Source organism: Labrus mixtus, chromosome 11, assembly GCF_963584025.1.
Source record: "Labrus mixtus chromosome 11, fLabMix1.1, whole genome shotgun sequence".
NCBI classification, from domain to species: Eukaryota; Metazoa; Chordata; class Actinopteri; order Labriformes; family Labridae; genus Labrus; species Labrus mixtus.
In genome coordinates this window covers 12,766,676-12,782,841 of record NC_083622.1, presented here as the reverse complement: position 1 = coordinate 12,782,841, position 16,166 = coordinate 12,766,676, and the positions used below count along the sequence as shown (strand labels likewise).

General features: G+C 40.1%; 1 protein-coding gene across 3 annotated transcripts in view; it reads right to left on the bottom strand.

The window, feature by feature from the left end:
* LOC132983696 (mannosyl-oligosaccharide 1,2-alpha-mannosidase IC) overlaps positions 1–16,166 on the bottom strand; it is a 213,985-nt gene that overhangs the window by 86,035 nt on the left and 111,784 nt on the right. For all 3 annotated transcript variants that reach the window (XM_061050126.1, XM_061050125.1, XM_061050123.1), the window contains one exon: positions 3,925–4,040. In XM_061050126.1, the coding sequence (XP_060906109.1) occupies positions 3,925–4,040 (116 nt within the window). The remainder of the gene's footprint in view (positions 1–3,924; positions 4,041–16,166) is intronic.

Genomic DNA, 16,166 nt, shown 5'->3' with positions numbered 1-16,166 from the left:
CTTTTAATCTATGTTGGTGTTAATATATATTTTTTTTTTTGGTGGGGGGGGGGGGGGTTGTAAGATGTGACATATGTTTAATGTCATGTTTTTTAAGCTGCTACTGGATGCTTTACATTTCCCTCTGGATCAATAAAGTATCTATCTACAGTAACTATACAGTAGAAAGAAGAATCTAACCCTGTAATACTGGAGGAATAATGATCAGAGTTGATTTATCACACCTTTGTGTGATTTAAAGAGGAGGAGAAGAGTAATAAAATTTGAGAAACGAGGGAACTAAATCCGGTCTCAAAGTCCTCGTTAATCAGTCGTCTGGTCTGCCAGAGGACGAGGTAAAAGTCACACCGTACAAAAAAAAACCCCAAACATTGATATAAGATCGTGATAACAGAGAATACACAGCATATGCAACCATCATTGAAATACTTTGGGTCCTTGACAGGCTCCAGATCCAACCCCATCCCCCATACTGCTAACTAGCTGCGACCGTGCCAAATAATCATTAAAGCTTTATGCTAACAGCTTGTGGGAAATATGGCTAAAGCTAACATTGGCAGATACATGCTGGAGCTTCTTCGGTTCTGATCATTTACTCTGACACCAGAACATGTCAGCCAGTCTGTTGAGCAGCATCAGCAGTCTGTAGTTCATTTGAAGTCGTAAGACCAAGATGCATTTTAGAAAACTTAATGTCTTTACTCGGCGTGACGTTTTCAAATCTGTTGCCTCTGCCTTGCTAAGCCCATCACCTGGAACCCACATAGAAGCGGAGCCTTTGGTCATTGTGTTTGATTTTACTCGCACAAAAAGTCGCAATGACACAAGACTGTCGCCTGAGCACTGTGGTCGGAGGTGAGCGACTGGAAGCTGCCAACACTGTTACAGTATGTCTCTACTAATGTAATGCTGTCTTTGTTTCACTGCTAACAGGCTATAGAGCGGCTGTCACTGTACAGAAGTCCAGATGATGGACAGACTGCTGCAAGTCTGTCCATCATCTGTTTTCTCCATCAATCCTCTTTTTACTGTTTGTTCTCTTTTAGTCTGTTATTTATACTGCGTTTATGATGTCTATATTTCTATAGTAGGCCATCACTTTTTATGTATCTCTTCAAGTCTAATGATTCTGTATTAATTATAAAAGCCAAGGAAAGAGGTAGCAAATTAGCAACGGATAGAAACCTGTATGCATGGTTTGTATTTTACACATGAAGCAATGTTCACTGCATGTGTCCCTGTTAAATAAACACATTTTTAAAAAGCTGGTTGTGAGACTGATGTGAACTTTGACAACAATGACATGAAATGTAAAAACTATAGTACAGCTGAGCCTCCTGGACTACTTTTTATACAAGCCAAAACCGCTGTTTTTGAGGGTTCAAGTAATGAGAGAACTGTTGACTTTCAGTGCTGTATTTTCCCAGCAGTTGCTCTTACATTGCCTGCGTTTCCTTAAGTGGTAATTCTATAAAAATTAGGACATCAGAACATTTCCTTAGGCTCTCGGCAAGCTTGGTGAACCATTGAATCTGACAATCTGCGCATTGAGCCAGGATTATTTATTTATCTTTTAGGCAGGCGTGTAGATAGGAAAACAACACAAGGCCCTTCTCTATTAAAATAATGATATCATGGGACGCATAAGTGTTTGGTGTACAGCAGAGTCTCTGAGGTGATGGAGTTCATTAAAATCTAAAAACTGTTTACCTCTGTACAGTCGATTCCCCAGTGTGTTTGTGAATTGTTTCTCTGCAAAAAATAAGTATCAAGTGTCTTTCTATCTCTCAATTTTTAACAGAGCAATCATGATGCCAATTTACCATGCAGTCAAAGAACTGCAACATCACATTACTAAATATACATGGATTTATAAATATGCTATTTTCAGAGAAAAAGACAAAAGAGACTTAGCCACTCGCTGCCCAAAGACGTCATCATTAGATTTGAAAACAATCTGGCACCTAATCACGTCTCTCCAGACAGAAAATATCCTCCCCACAAGGACATGTAAAAACAAATAATTTTAGAAGAAACCCAAATTGTCACTACTACGTCATGTCCAAAGGAGAAGGAGAAGCAGCAGGGTGGATACGACCCCCGCAGTGGATAGGCACGGGGGAGTGAGGTTAAGGGATTGTGGCAGATCACAGCAAAGTGCAGCGTCAACTGTAAATCTGTGTTTCCTGTCTTTATGATTTGTAACGGTGTGGCTGTTGGTCAACATCTGTCATTCAGCCAGTAGCTACAGCTACGCTCACAGTTAATCGCCGTCTGAATTCGCCGGGATCCATCAGCCGCAGGGAGACAGAAAGGTTGTGAACATGTGTGTGTCTGCCTCTCTATGTCTGCCTGTCACTAAAGCTATCAGGGCTGAACTGTTTATTGATTAAAACTGGCCTTTTGAATTGTTGTCAACTAGAACTAGACTAACACTATAAAGGGCAAAAACAAAACGAGACACTAAGACTGAAATAGCTGAACAATTTAACATTGTTCTTCTTTTTTTTCAGCTTTTACAGTGTAGCAAATCCTGTCAACAATTTCAACAGTTTGTGATGTTTTTTATTTTTTTTTAGGCTATATTATTGAATATAATAATTATTGCACTGTTGTCGTTTGAAATAAACTTCTGTTTCTGAAAGAAAATGGATGGGAATACACTTTTTTTAAGTGTAGTTCATCAATTTGTCAAAATAAAAAAAAAAGGTTTACAGTGATTATTAAAATAATCGTTACTTCAAGCCCTAATAGACATAAAGCTGATCATGTGTGCAGGTGCATATTTGTGTCATGAGTGAGGAAAGTAGTCGCTGTAAAGTTGAGTTGTTTTCATTCTAATACTGTATCAGAATTGCCTCTGTTAGCCTTAAACAGCTAACTGCAACTTCAGCTAATTTGCAACTAAATGATCTGATCCAGTTCCATAATTTTGGTAGCTCAACACTTTCAGTAAAAAAAAAAGATTTTTATTAGATCTTAGCTTAGCTCAATGAGATAAAATCACATCATAAAAACAAATCTGAAAGTGTGTTTTAGCCCTCATTATAAACTCAGGCAGCTCCCCGGTGAAACAAATGTACGCACAAACAGTCTTTGAAACATCTACTTACCACAGAGCTATGTGTTGTTCAAAGGTTCTCGGTAGCATTAGAAACGGGTGTATTTAAATTCTAACTGTGGCAAATTTAGTTAACAAACAAATCTTTTGAAATTGAAGACTTGTGACACCCTTTAAAAACTGTTGCTGAATTGGTGTAGCTACAGCCTAGCATTACAGCGCCACTTTGTCATAATGCCATAGAGGAGTTTGTAAACCTACTGTGATTACACTCCCTCACATAAAAGACATGAAACTCCAACTGGAGGAAAATGTGACTTGTGAGGTGACTCAGAAGTAATCTCTTGTTTTCACAGAGCTACAAAGCCATCAACAAACTGGTTCACAGCTAAAAACCACAAAAAAAACTGACCTGGTGGGCACTTTGTTCAGCTTTCACTTAATACCAACACACTCAGTCAATAAAAAGGCCATGGCTTCCCTTTTGCCTTCTCTTTCTCTCATTTTTGTTCCACTTAAAATCATCCCTCAGACCCCCTCCCCTCTCCTTTTCTCTTTATTTATCGCATTTTCTGCCCCTCGGAGACCTTTCACAGCGGCAGGGAATCCCATCAGTCGGTAACACGGCGTGGCCGTCAGCCACACAGGAAGCTTTATTCCTGCTGGAGTTTTCCCCAGCTTTGGAGAAATGTCAAACTCAGTGGACACAATGTTGGTAAAGGAGCAGTACAGCAAGGCTTAAAATCAATCCAGCACGCAGGGATAAAAACGTAATTATGTTAATGTGTTGATTCCTGATGAGCTGAACCAAGACTTTAAGTCAGTCACATCATAAAACATATAGAGAAGAATGGGTTTCTTACCGAGTTCAGGTCCAGGCTACTCTCCACCCACTCCTTGGCATCGTTGTAATCTTCCATCAGTCCCATGATGTACAGTGTGTCCAATGAGTCAATGATGGATGCTCCTCTTAGACCACCTGCAAAAAACACAAGAGAATTCATTAAGTCTTTAAATAGAGACGTCATTCAGGAGGCATGTTTGAATGTACACAGTTGACACCTTATTTCAACCTGTGCTGACCACAAGATTGACTGGAAAAGTTACAAAATGATGAAAAAATAAAACACTAAATGGAACCTTAGTTTACATTTTTAGGATTGTAGGGTTGAAGTAAAAACCAAACTACAGTCTGTCGACCAGTAAAAAAAATACTTTGAGGGGTTTTCTATTGAATAGAATAGAATAGATGTTTATTGCCATTTGCACAGGTACAGGACAGTACAGGTACATTGGAATTCTTGTGCATTTCTCCCTGAGTCAGCTTCTACAAAAAAGTTAAAAATATATATAAAATAGACTAGCATTGTAAGAAAAAAAGTAAGAGTACAAAAAAGTAAAAATAAACAAGTTGTGTTAACAGCTAAGTAAATTAAAATAAACTGTACAGAAGTTATACACTGTACAATGAAATGAAAATAAATATGTTTTCTTATTGCACTTATTATCTCTTATTGCAGAACCTTTTCCTACTGGTAACAACAGATTTGCACTTAGTGTTAGGGTTATTACCGTTATGTCAAACAGAGACCGTTTATTCAAATGCAAAGCAAAACGAGAGAACGTAATGAGCACCGTCAGTGAATACCTGACAACTCATTAGGCTCTTGACTGCTAAATAAGTGGATTATATAAAGCTTGATAAGTACTTAGATTTAACCCCAATCTTTGAATGTTGTGATGAGCAACATCAGCTTCACAGCATGAAATATAAAGTAAAAAAAAAACATTGAAGTCCCTCACAGGCTGAGCTTCTTCAATCACTGCAGCGATGCTGAACGATTACACTGAAACTGCTTTGTGTGGTCCAGATGTAAAGCATCTTTTCGCCCAAATGAAAAGCTTCAGCATCAGTCGATGTACAATAACATGAAAGTCAAGTCATTTAGGAGGCAACCACTACAGGCGGAAAAACAACCCTGAAATGTTGATTAGTGCGCACATATAGCAGATGCTCCTGGATTACATCAGAGTGAGAGCGTTCCCTTTGTTCACTTTTATCTGAACCTATTCACATATTTTTAACATACTAAATGAGAAAGGTTCAGGGGTATTTGTGCTTTTCTGCTAGCCTTAAGAAACATTGCATAGCCTACTTTCATTCTCATCTGACCGAATATTATGCAAATGAAGCAGCTGCAGCTCACAGAGGGAAACTTAACCCTTAATGAATTACAGTGAAAGAGTTTAAGGGAAAAGTTTTGAAACTGCAATTAAAAAGACTGTAAGCTGGAGTGCTTTGGGGTATATGTGTAGCTGGCCTGAAAAAAAGTTAGAGCATGGAAAATGATCTGGTTAATTGAGAAAAGTGACAGAAAATCTTCATATTCCACCCTGCGAACACAATAGATGGTTGGATTGATATGATGCAACCACGGCGCAACCTGGCACATCAAAGTCCCTCATCAGAAGTTAGACCAAGTATGCAAATGGTAACCATACCTCTGGGCACGAAACACACAAGTGAAGAATGAGACTAGTCTCTCTTGCACACAGCCTACATTGTTGCACTCAAGTGTGTACGGCTTCAACTGACAACAATTTCTCCTTTTGTTAAGTCTGAGATAACTTTGAAGACGTCAAACTTCAAGGACCAGAAAGAAGAGCGGCACACTTTATACATACATTTAAAACAGAAACGTCTTGATCTAATCTTTGTCAACCTTCAATACATAACAATCTTTCTTTGACACCAGTACCAAACTCAAGAGAAAGCAGCAATGCCTTTTGAACGGTTTAAACCAATTAATTAATGAATGATGTCGTTTTTGATAAAAGGGTCAGGAAGTTTAATGAAAACTGTATTTTTCTTTCGGTTTCAAGCAATGGAGTCATTTCATTAACAGGAAAGCTGTAGTTGAATACTTTTAAGTCGCTCATTTAAGCAACAAATGTACACATTTTTTAGATATCAAAAGCAGACCATTTTGGGGGGTTACATTGTTGAAGGTTTGAATTAGGTCGGACATCTAAAGAGAGACCGGAGGAGAGAGTAGAACTGACATGCACTGAAAGGTGACAGGTTGGGAGAGGAAGCAGCAACCAGTGCAATGCAGACTTTGCCTCTGGATATGTGGTGCAACCAGGGCACTTAAATATTCACGGTAATGCAAAGCTGTCTCCACAGTGATCTAAACAACTTTGAACAAACATCAAACTCATTTACAGTCAATCTCTTTGTGTCTATAAGTTTCCATTAAAAACTCCACTTTGTCTTCATTTCAGAAAATGCAGATCTGCATAAAACTGCAGTTCATCAAGTGTCCACTTGGGACTGGCTGCAAATGCCAAGGAATCCCCATTTGGTCTCATATTAAAATGCCTATTTTTATAGCAGAAATAAACATGTTTACAACCTAGTTAAAAAAAAAATGACATGATTTCTTAATTGGTACACACTGTATGAGGGGCGATTTTTTATAAACTCATTCATTCTGATTTCATTAAGCCTAAGAGTTACTTGTAAATGTGCATAATTAGAGGCGTGGCTAAGATGACTGGCAGGTGGTGGAGGTGGTTGTTGTTGTTGTTGTTGTTGTTGTTGTGGTTTGCTAAGCGGCTTAATCCCTGCCTCAGCTCCAACTCTTTGTCTGTTTCTAGATTGATCGTTAGGTTGATATAGCATTTCAAGTATGGTGACCACCATCGTTGGGCTTCATAACGTCTCTTCAGAAAACCAATGGGTGACAGCACTGAGACTACATCCATCTTTTATACAGTGTATCATTTTCATTCATATTCCCTTGACAAGCCAAACTTTATTTTACGGCATTCACAACTACGCATACAAGATAACCATGAAAGCTCAACTCCCACAACCACTGACCTTTCACCCCATCTCCAAACCTTTATGGATTATATGAAGGGGTGAGCCAGGGTGCCAAAAGCCATGTGGGATAGGGATCAATGACTTGGCTTGGCTGAATGATCGCTGCCATATGTTTCAGCCATAAAACCTGTGCTATTAATAGAACCCACGGTATGCTGTCTGAAGCCTCCTATGCCTTTGAAATCTCCCGTAAAGCTGCATTGCATTACCAGATATTCTTCTCATTAGCTTTTCCCCTGCTGTCAAGGTTGCTGTGCCCAGGTTTCGAAGATTCAGTCAGGTTTAACACACATCCCCGTCCTTTAAAAGCTCATCGACGGCGGTTTGCCTGCTGGCAGTTCACCTCATATTTACAGCGAGAGGGCAGTACTAGCCCGAAGCAAGACACATGTAGTCGAAATAACCATCTGCCGAGGTTGTTAGCCTTGACCTAGCCCATGCTGTTAGCACTGTCAGATGTATGTCGGTGTATAACAAAAGAAAGACTTCCTGTCATGTTGGAGAAGAAGGAAATTCAGCAAATTTTGTGACATAACCCAAAGTTTTAAGGCTATTTTGTTGGGAAGGGGTTCTTTCAGTTTGCTTCTGGAGCTTCCTTATCTGTATTGGATGACAAACAGTGATGGTGAAAACTGAGAAGGACTTTGGGGGAAGTCAGATATCTAATGCACTCTGGTTACCCAACCCTCAGAGGTAGCTCTCTGTGGCTGCAGGCAAAAGAGCCGAGTGTGGAAAATTCTTATTGAAAACAGCAGCAAAGCTAAGATGATTGATTGACTCTGAGGATAGATGGAGCAGATCAATCCATCATGGTGAACTCCTTCAGCTCTCATGGTCTAAGACCCTATTTATTTCTGTAGCCCTTTGCTATAAATGAAAGGAGGCACGAGGGATCCTGTCAAGACGGGGTTATAGGTGTGTTCTATTGTGTATTTATAAAGATGGATAAACATGCACACACTGACGTGCTTTAGGGTCTTTTTCAATTTGCATTCTAATGCATGCTAAGTCCTCCATTATGCATTTAGCATGATTTTCAATACCTACTATGGAGCCGAAAGAAAAACAAACAAAATATTTTTTTTGTCGCCTGAGGATGCATCAGATGATGACTTAACCGATAAGGATGTATGATAAAAAATAAGATGTTACATTGAGTTATCTCCAAATTGATCATTTTGAATGCTTACTGTGCTTAAAGGCGGAAAAAAAATCTCCACCAAGATGAGGCATGATGGGAAAAATTTGATAGAAATAGAAATGGTGAAGTAGATGGTTTACAAGTGTTATTGTTATTTACTTTATCGTCATTGTTTTTTGCTATCTACATTTATATCTGTTATGGCCCGTTAATAGCTGTTTAATGTAAATATTAGTTCAATGTTAAAATCACCTCCGTCAAGCTTGTTGTCCTCGTCTAAAGCATGTGCTTTCTTTGTATGAACATGGAGAGAAAATAAATCTAAAGTCAACGCACTGGTAAAGTACATCTTCACATACCTGGCTGATAAAGCTGATTCAGATTCTGCAGTAAAATATTTAGCAAAGTTAAGCTCTAAAAAAAAAAAAAAGGCATTATTTTTGTAAAAATGTCTTCTGGAATGGACAAAGTACATTGGTGTTGATTTATGGAAATTTTATTTCAGTTTATTTTGATGATGCTTATTCCCAAATAAGTTCTATTAACTATATGGAAGAGTGACAGACAACACTCTGAGGTCAGTAGACTGGAGGGTTTTAACATTTAACATGTCACTAGGGACAAAAAAATACATCACTGGTGGAGAAAATGAGGTCAAATCTTATCAGTAGACATAATTTCCCCCAATGGGAGATAAATAAAGTGTATCTAAGTGTTTCTTTACTGACAGGGCTTCCTATTAAATGAAGGAGAATCTAGTGACAACTGTCCTAACAAATTCCTTTTTATGAATATCATGCTTTTCATAATGAAAACATTCTTACAGACATGGTTTAATTAAGTAAAGAAATGGGATCTGATATCTTCGAATAAATAATTGGGGTTCAGATAAAGGCAGAAAGGATGGAATACAAGATAATCCCCAACATAAAGACATTATCTAACCCCTGTTAAACATCAGCTTGATACATTCATTTCGCTTAATTACATTCTTGCAGCTGAAAGTAAGCATGAATACACAGACATGCGCCCTCATTTGAGCATCAGAATTAGAACGTAGACATGAAGCAGACACATTAGTAAAGTGAAAAATGTGCACCTGTACGAGCGAATGTGTGTGTGTTGTTGTGCGAGTATGTGCAGGCATGCAGAGAACAAGGGAAGCCATTAGCGAGACATTGGCCCGTGGATGTTCATTCATCACGGCTGTCACAGGCCAGTCAGTGTCGGTCAGGAGGGTTACATTAGACGACCGGAGTCCACACGATCAATCACTCGCTGCAGCTAGTTTATGTGTTGTGATATTACTGGCCATGCTCTCTCTTCTTTTTTCACTCTTGAGTGTACACACAAATACGCACACACGCTGCTGATCTATATGTCTCAGGATAAACTGCTCTTCTCTATTGGATCCCTCAGGGGAGAGATCAGAGGCAACATTTTGTCTCTAATTTGATTTAACCGGCATATGCTGTGCGATGGGCATGCAAAATATATGCTAATACTCCTGAAATGCAACTATGTTCACTGTAAATTAAATTGACTAAGAACATTAAAAGTGCAATATAGATAACCAGATAAGAATAATTTGATTGAGGAGATGGAGTGTTTTAATATACCCATGGGAAACAGGAGTTCAATCAGAGTGATACATCTCTCAGTTTAGCTTGTGACTCAAACAGCCGAAGGGATGAAATATGAAAGATGTGGTCAATAAGTCAACCAGTTAACGTCATCAAAGTGAAGCTAATTGGTGCAGATGCGGGGACTTCACGTTAATTACGCTGTCCTGTTACCACTGGTTGCCATTATCCAATTATCAATCGCAGGGGCAATGAGCATCTTGTTAGCGCTAATGCTACCTGGCAACACAAAGACAGAGTTCGAGAGCCGATGTGTCTGTGTGAAGTCAACGATATCTCGCTGCTTGCTATTCAAGGCACAGGGCGAGATGTGCAGATAAAGTGCACTAAGGCGATGACTCTGTAGGTGAGCGGACTTTTGATGGGGAGAGCCAACGGGGCAACGGTCGGGGGAGAAGAAAGTGAGTTTAGAGGGAGTGGGATTAAGGAGGGTTAGCAAGAAGAACATGAAAAAAAGGTAGGGAGATACTGAAAGACAGAAATGTCATGTCCATCACTCACGATGGACTTTTCTTAAAAGTTCTGAAACAGTGTGCTTCATCTCCTCGAGTAGCAGATGTCAGATAACATGACAGGAAATCAATAAAAGGCATGGAGGGAGGATGAACAAGATGTGCTTCAACTAATGCATATTTATTTTCTTTCAATCAATGGTTAACCATCGCCTCATTGGGGCGCTGGTGGCGCTGTGGTTAGTGCGCGCGCCCCATGTACGGAGGCTGTAGTCCTCAAAGCGGACGGCCCAGGCTCGAATCCAGCCTGTGGCTCCTTTCCCGCATGTCACTCCCCACTCTCTCTCTCCCTGATTTCCAACTCTATCCACTGTCCTATCGCTCAATTAAAGGCAAAAAAGCCCAAAAATAAATCTTCGCCTCACCTTGACGAGGCTACAATTTCTATATCAAACCAAAAACCTTTCCTGAACCCAACAAAGTCTTGTTTGAACATTAATCAAATGAACCCTAATCCTTTTATTTGGGCACAGACAAATGAAGTCATCCTACCAACAGACATGTGAGGTCAGAAAACACTTTGTGTGTGACATCTTGGAGAGCATTTACAACACTAAACAACAACATATTTTTAGAGAATCAGTCTCTCTGACAAAAGTGCTTTCCCTCATTAATGATTGAGATCTCCAGACACACAGACAGGATCTATGTTAACTAATGTTCTATGTGTTCAATATCAAATATCATGTATTTACTTGTTTTCTCTGCTGGAGTCTCCTTGGCTGTTCCTCTGTTTGTGTAATGGACACTGGGTAGTCTGTATTCATATCTGTGGGCTTTACTGTTGGTGGCCATTACAGCTATGTATAAAAAATACTATCGATCAAACTCTCTGTTGCATGAGAGCGTTTGTTTCTGCGTGTGTCATGGGCAGAGTGGAAGTCAGTCATGAACTTTCAGATGTATTTGTTCCTAATACACTCTCTTAATAGCAGGACCCACTGTGCAAAAAAACTTTAGACTTCAGACCAGGTTTAAGTTGGTTTATGGTGCACTCATTTTCTGCGTCCTTAAAAGATTGCTATGCCCCAGCAGACCGCTAGACCACACCTCATTTTAAGAAGAAAACTGATGGGCGCGCACAAGGAGCACAAGTTGATTTGCTATCTAAAAACAGTTGCACTTGGTGTGAAAATGACAACTGTCTCAGATGGAAAATAAGAAAAGCACCCACCCTGTGCACTTAAGATAGGGCCCTATTATATTATGTAGTAGTACAAATACACCAGCAGTGTCATTCTTAAAGTTTACTTTAGAGATTCCAACTACAGTATGTAAAAGCAGCTGTGTTTATGTCGGCCTTAACATAGATTTGTTGAAACACATTTTCAGCGGCGTGTGTTTATAGGCAACCTTACAAAAACCAAAGTATTTCAGACTGCTTGGAAATGGTCCAAAGATAAGCCAACAGAAACTGACAGTGCCACTGTCTGTGGGGACTTGGACTAAGACCGTCTTCTGCAGCTACAAATATAAGATCCTTACTGCCAGATCCCATCAAGATCCTATCCTATCCTCACTACAAGATGTGAGCGGGGGAAACTAATCCCACTGATTATCGATGTAAAGACTGTTATACCAGTTAGTGCACAGAACAAGGGTGCAAACACGGGCCTCATCAGGCACGTTCAATTGAATCCTCAAGTGCACAATTTGTTCTTTTTGCACAGGACAAGTTGTGCCTGCATTGTAGATCACATTATTCAATCCACCCTTTGGGAAGATCTAGTCTCAGGTAATACTGCAGAATAAGAAGCGTATCTAAATAAAGCCTGGATAGGATACGCCGATGACAGCCACAGAGACAGAGCTGTTTGGAGAAGTCTGTTTACTGGGACACGCTGTTTAAATCATAAGGCTAAGGAAGGCTGACCCTGCTTCAAGGAATATGCATAGTTGTGTTGTTTGTGTGACAGATTGATGAAGCACCGCTGTCCAGGCGGGAGCAGAGGAAGATTAAGAAGGGAGGTGGGACCGCTCAGGAATCAGCCCTGTTTCTCAACGAAGTGGAAAAACTGCCCCAGCTGAAAACTCGTACTGTATGACATATCAGTGAAGAATCATATGTCTAAAAATGAATGTTCTCAGCCATTAAATGATGATGAATTTTGCTGGAATTATGCTAATAAATCCTCTTGTGGTATTTAGAAAGAAAGACAGCTAAAGATGTAATTTGGATTTTCTAAACTTCTTTGAGTCTGCTCTGCCAACTTTGGGGAGCTAAGATTTTAATTCAATTTTTTACCTTGACAACAAGTGTAGAGACAAACAGTCCTACCACAATGCCCTTTCCTGTAGTTTTTAATAATTTGGTATGCTGTGAAAGTGAAAAAGTGAAAACCTCAGTTTTCATTTCAATCTATTTTTCTATAGCGCCTGCAGCCCCAGTCAAAACATGCGTTTAATGCCAGCTCTTTTACAGCTGACTTTCATTTGAAAAAAACCCATTTTGTCCAAAGGGTCAGTTCAGTGTCTGAAAAAAAAAAGTGGAAACCTTCCTTTTTTCTGTGAATACATCCGTATGACTGCCTTGCTGCCATGGCTACAAGAAGTGCATTAAAATCCAACCATTTCACTCCCTACCCCCCTTGTGGTTAATGAGCACTTGGAAAAATTAGAGCAAAGCAGTCCTGGTTGAACCCCATCCTTCCCCCATCCTTCCCCCACACAAACCTTCCCTCTCCATCTTGCCATTATCACCATTATGGTGATCACACAGTGAAACAAACTGCCCTGCAAAATGACTCGAATCCAGTGAAGCTTTGTGCCTCTCACTATGAGAACACCAGTCTGGCAGGACAAAAGAAGGGACCCAGAATTGATAGATCAAGGCCCATTAGAGCCAGAGTCAAAATGAAATTGTTTCATTATGAGGCCAGCTACTGAGCCAGAGGCTTCAGCTGTGGACAACAGGAAAAAATCTATATTTTTAAACATTTCAGTGTTCAGTCTCAGCATTCTGAACCCAGCAGCCGTTGACGACTGGTCAGAGGGAGATGATATCAATATCTGCTTGACATTTAAGGTACTATTATTATTTTTAATCTTTTGATGCTGCAAGCTTTAAAAGAGCGGATTCCTTTGTGTTACTCTTTCAGAAAAGTCTCCAATTTTACAGTCCAAATTAAACTCACAGAGTATCATATGTTCCTGTTGGCTCAGTGCGATCACTTCGGTCTTAGTAAGAAAATAAAACATCAATATTTTCTGACATGACAAAACATGTATTTTCTTACTGTCCTAATGCCACATCGAGGAGCTTTTAACTTGTAAATGTTTCCTTTTGTATTCTTATTCATTGAGTAAGATTTGACGAGTCTTTTCTGATATCTTTTGCCCTTTGACCCTTTGCTGCATGTCATCCTCAATCCACTCCTCCCAACATTTCCTGTCTTTCTTGAGCTGTCCTATCACAAAAAATCAAAAATGGCCCAAAAAATAAGTAAAAAAATGAAGAAAATCGGTTCATGATACTGCTGGGGAGACACAACGGGAAACACATTTTAGTTTGTTAGCTTGATACGTAATGGAAATTCCCATTAATGGGGAAAACAAAGATAGCATTGCGATCATGCTAATTTTAATCTCTAAAGCATCTCTAAAGTTGTGTCATTTGTCGAGAGGCTGAATTTTGTACTAATGATCAGTCAATCAAAGGGGAGTGCCCTGCCTCCCTCTATTGAAGTGAACAGAAGATGAGGCCACACAGCCTGGGCAAAAAGCCAAAAGGCCATTTAGAGCTATCCAGTGTTTTTGTTTCATAATTACAAAGTTTGGTGCCTAAAACATCTGTAGTTTAATAATTAAAAAAAATCATTTTCTAACCTTAAATGTATTGGAAAGGGAAGGCTTAGCTCAGCTAGCCCATGTGGACTCTGCTAGGAAGGTGCACTAAATAAAGTAGCCTTTAAGAGAAGCTTTGGATGTGAGATAGCTGTTTTCAGGGGATCATTAATAAACTCTCAAAGTGTCACAGTCTAAAGGGCCAATCAACACACCTTCTCACACATTTATCTAATCACAAAGCAAATCCCAAATGCACACTGTCCAGACATGATAAGTGAGGCTCCAGACGTTGAACAGGACACACGTCAATCTAATTGCAGCAATCTAATTTGCCACTCTGGGAGAGCGTGGCTTGTCGGTGCAGCAGCCCTGTCTGAAGATGACAGGCCCTCAGATGAGATTACACACCGCACACAGTGTTATCGAACCCCTCTCTTCCTCCCTCTCCCAAAAGCATCTCTTGCATTGATCAACAGGCACACAGCTCAGTAGGAGAGAGAGAGGGAGGAGGGGATCATACATCTGATGCCCCGTCAAACCTTAAACCCTGATTGGTGATGACAGCTAAAGCTTGAGGTGCTGATTAGCCACTGATACAGACACTCAGCCAACACGCAGCAGTTCCAATTCACCCAACTGTAAGGTCATGCAACTTGAATATAGGGAGCACACAAATAAAAAAAAAAGCTTCCTTTGCTGGAAGGGTTGGCAGGGTGAGGAATGCATTCAGTTGTAACCTTGATAGAAATTCACTTTGCAAGCTGATTCTTTCTACAGATAAAAACGAGCCGCTGCTTCTAATGCTGTCCGCCAGACTTTATCTCATCTGAATGGAGCTTTCTAGCTCACTAGTTAGCCCCGGAAAAATGTGCAGCCCAGCCAATTTACGAGAGCTATAATAACCTGTTGACAAAGAGCTCCCGTCAGCTGGAGAAATTAAAGCGGCCATCTTAAAAAGAGCAGCTGCTTCGCATCATTTGTGCAGCCCTGCAGGCTTTCAGAGGTAGACGTAGGAGTCAGGACACTAAGTATGCTACATATGTGTGTATGTGCATGTGTGTGTGTGTGTGTGTGTGTGTCTACTTTTAATGCTTGAATGCATTTTTGTGCATCTAGTTCATGTCTTTAAAGTTAGTCTGGAAAGAAAATCTCTTTCAGGTTAAAATGAAAACACTCCTTGATAAAGAAATTGTGTTTAAATTAAAGAAAAGACATGAACTCTTCTTCTTCAAAAAAAATCTGTAGAAGCCCATTAAGAGACCACTTGTCTGCACATGGAAAGGAACTGCTGCTTGCTCACCTGTAATTTCACACTCAATTAAACCAGGAATGCAAACTTCCTAACAATGTCTCCTTGAGGAATATGGGTAAAGGGACGTGAAACACTTGTCCACACTTTGCCTGTACCTCTGTTTATTTCAGCATCACCCTTCTGTGTCTCCAGGATGCCACAGTCTGTAAGCACCACTCACAACCCCGACCGTCATCAGCACCTCTGAAGTGTAGCCAAGACTGTGGTGCTCAGTGTAAGAGAACTTCACACCCTCACGGCAGGAAACTCCGACAGAAGGAATTCATTTCATGCGACTTTACTTATTCATTCTTTCCTCCACTCTCCATCTGAGCTGAGAGTCAACACATCCTGAGCCCCACCTTGCAGAGATTTGCAATGGATATCTAGCGATGAGACAGGGAAAAAAAAGTATTTCCTGCAGACGCAGACAGAATGCAGGATGATACAGAGAATGAGGGAGGGTGTAGGTTGGTGTGCTTGAGTTTGAGAGATACTACAGGCTGCAGAGGTCAACCTGTGCTGCTGTAAAAGTCTTTGCAACACTCTGAAAGCTGGTTCTAACGCTTCGTTGTACGATGCTACGGGGTGGGAACAAAAAGGTTTCAGCTCTGTGGGTTGAAGGAGCGAAACAACAGCAAATCCAGAAAGGGAATGTTCTGAGGTGTAGACACAACAGCCAGCTTTGATGGAGCAATGGAGCATCGAAGGAGCTAGTGGTGAATGGAAAAAAGAGCACGTAAACACAAACCAAAGGGTTCTTTACACCTGGCTCACAAAAGATTAAGGAAACTTAAACTGAGTTGTTCCAATGTTGAGAACTTTCTGATACCTTCAAATAAC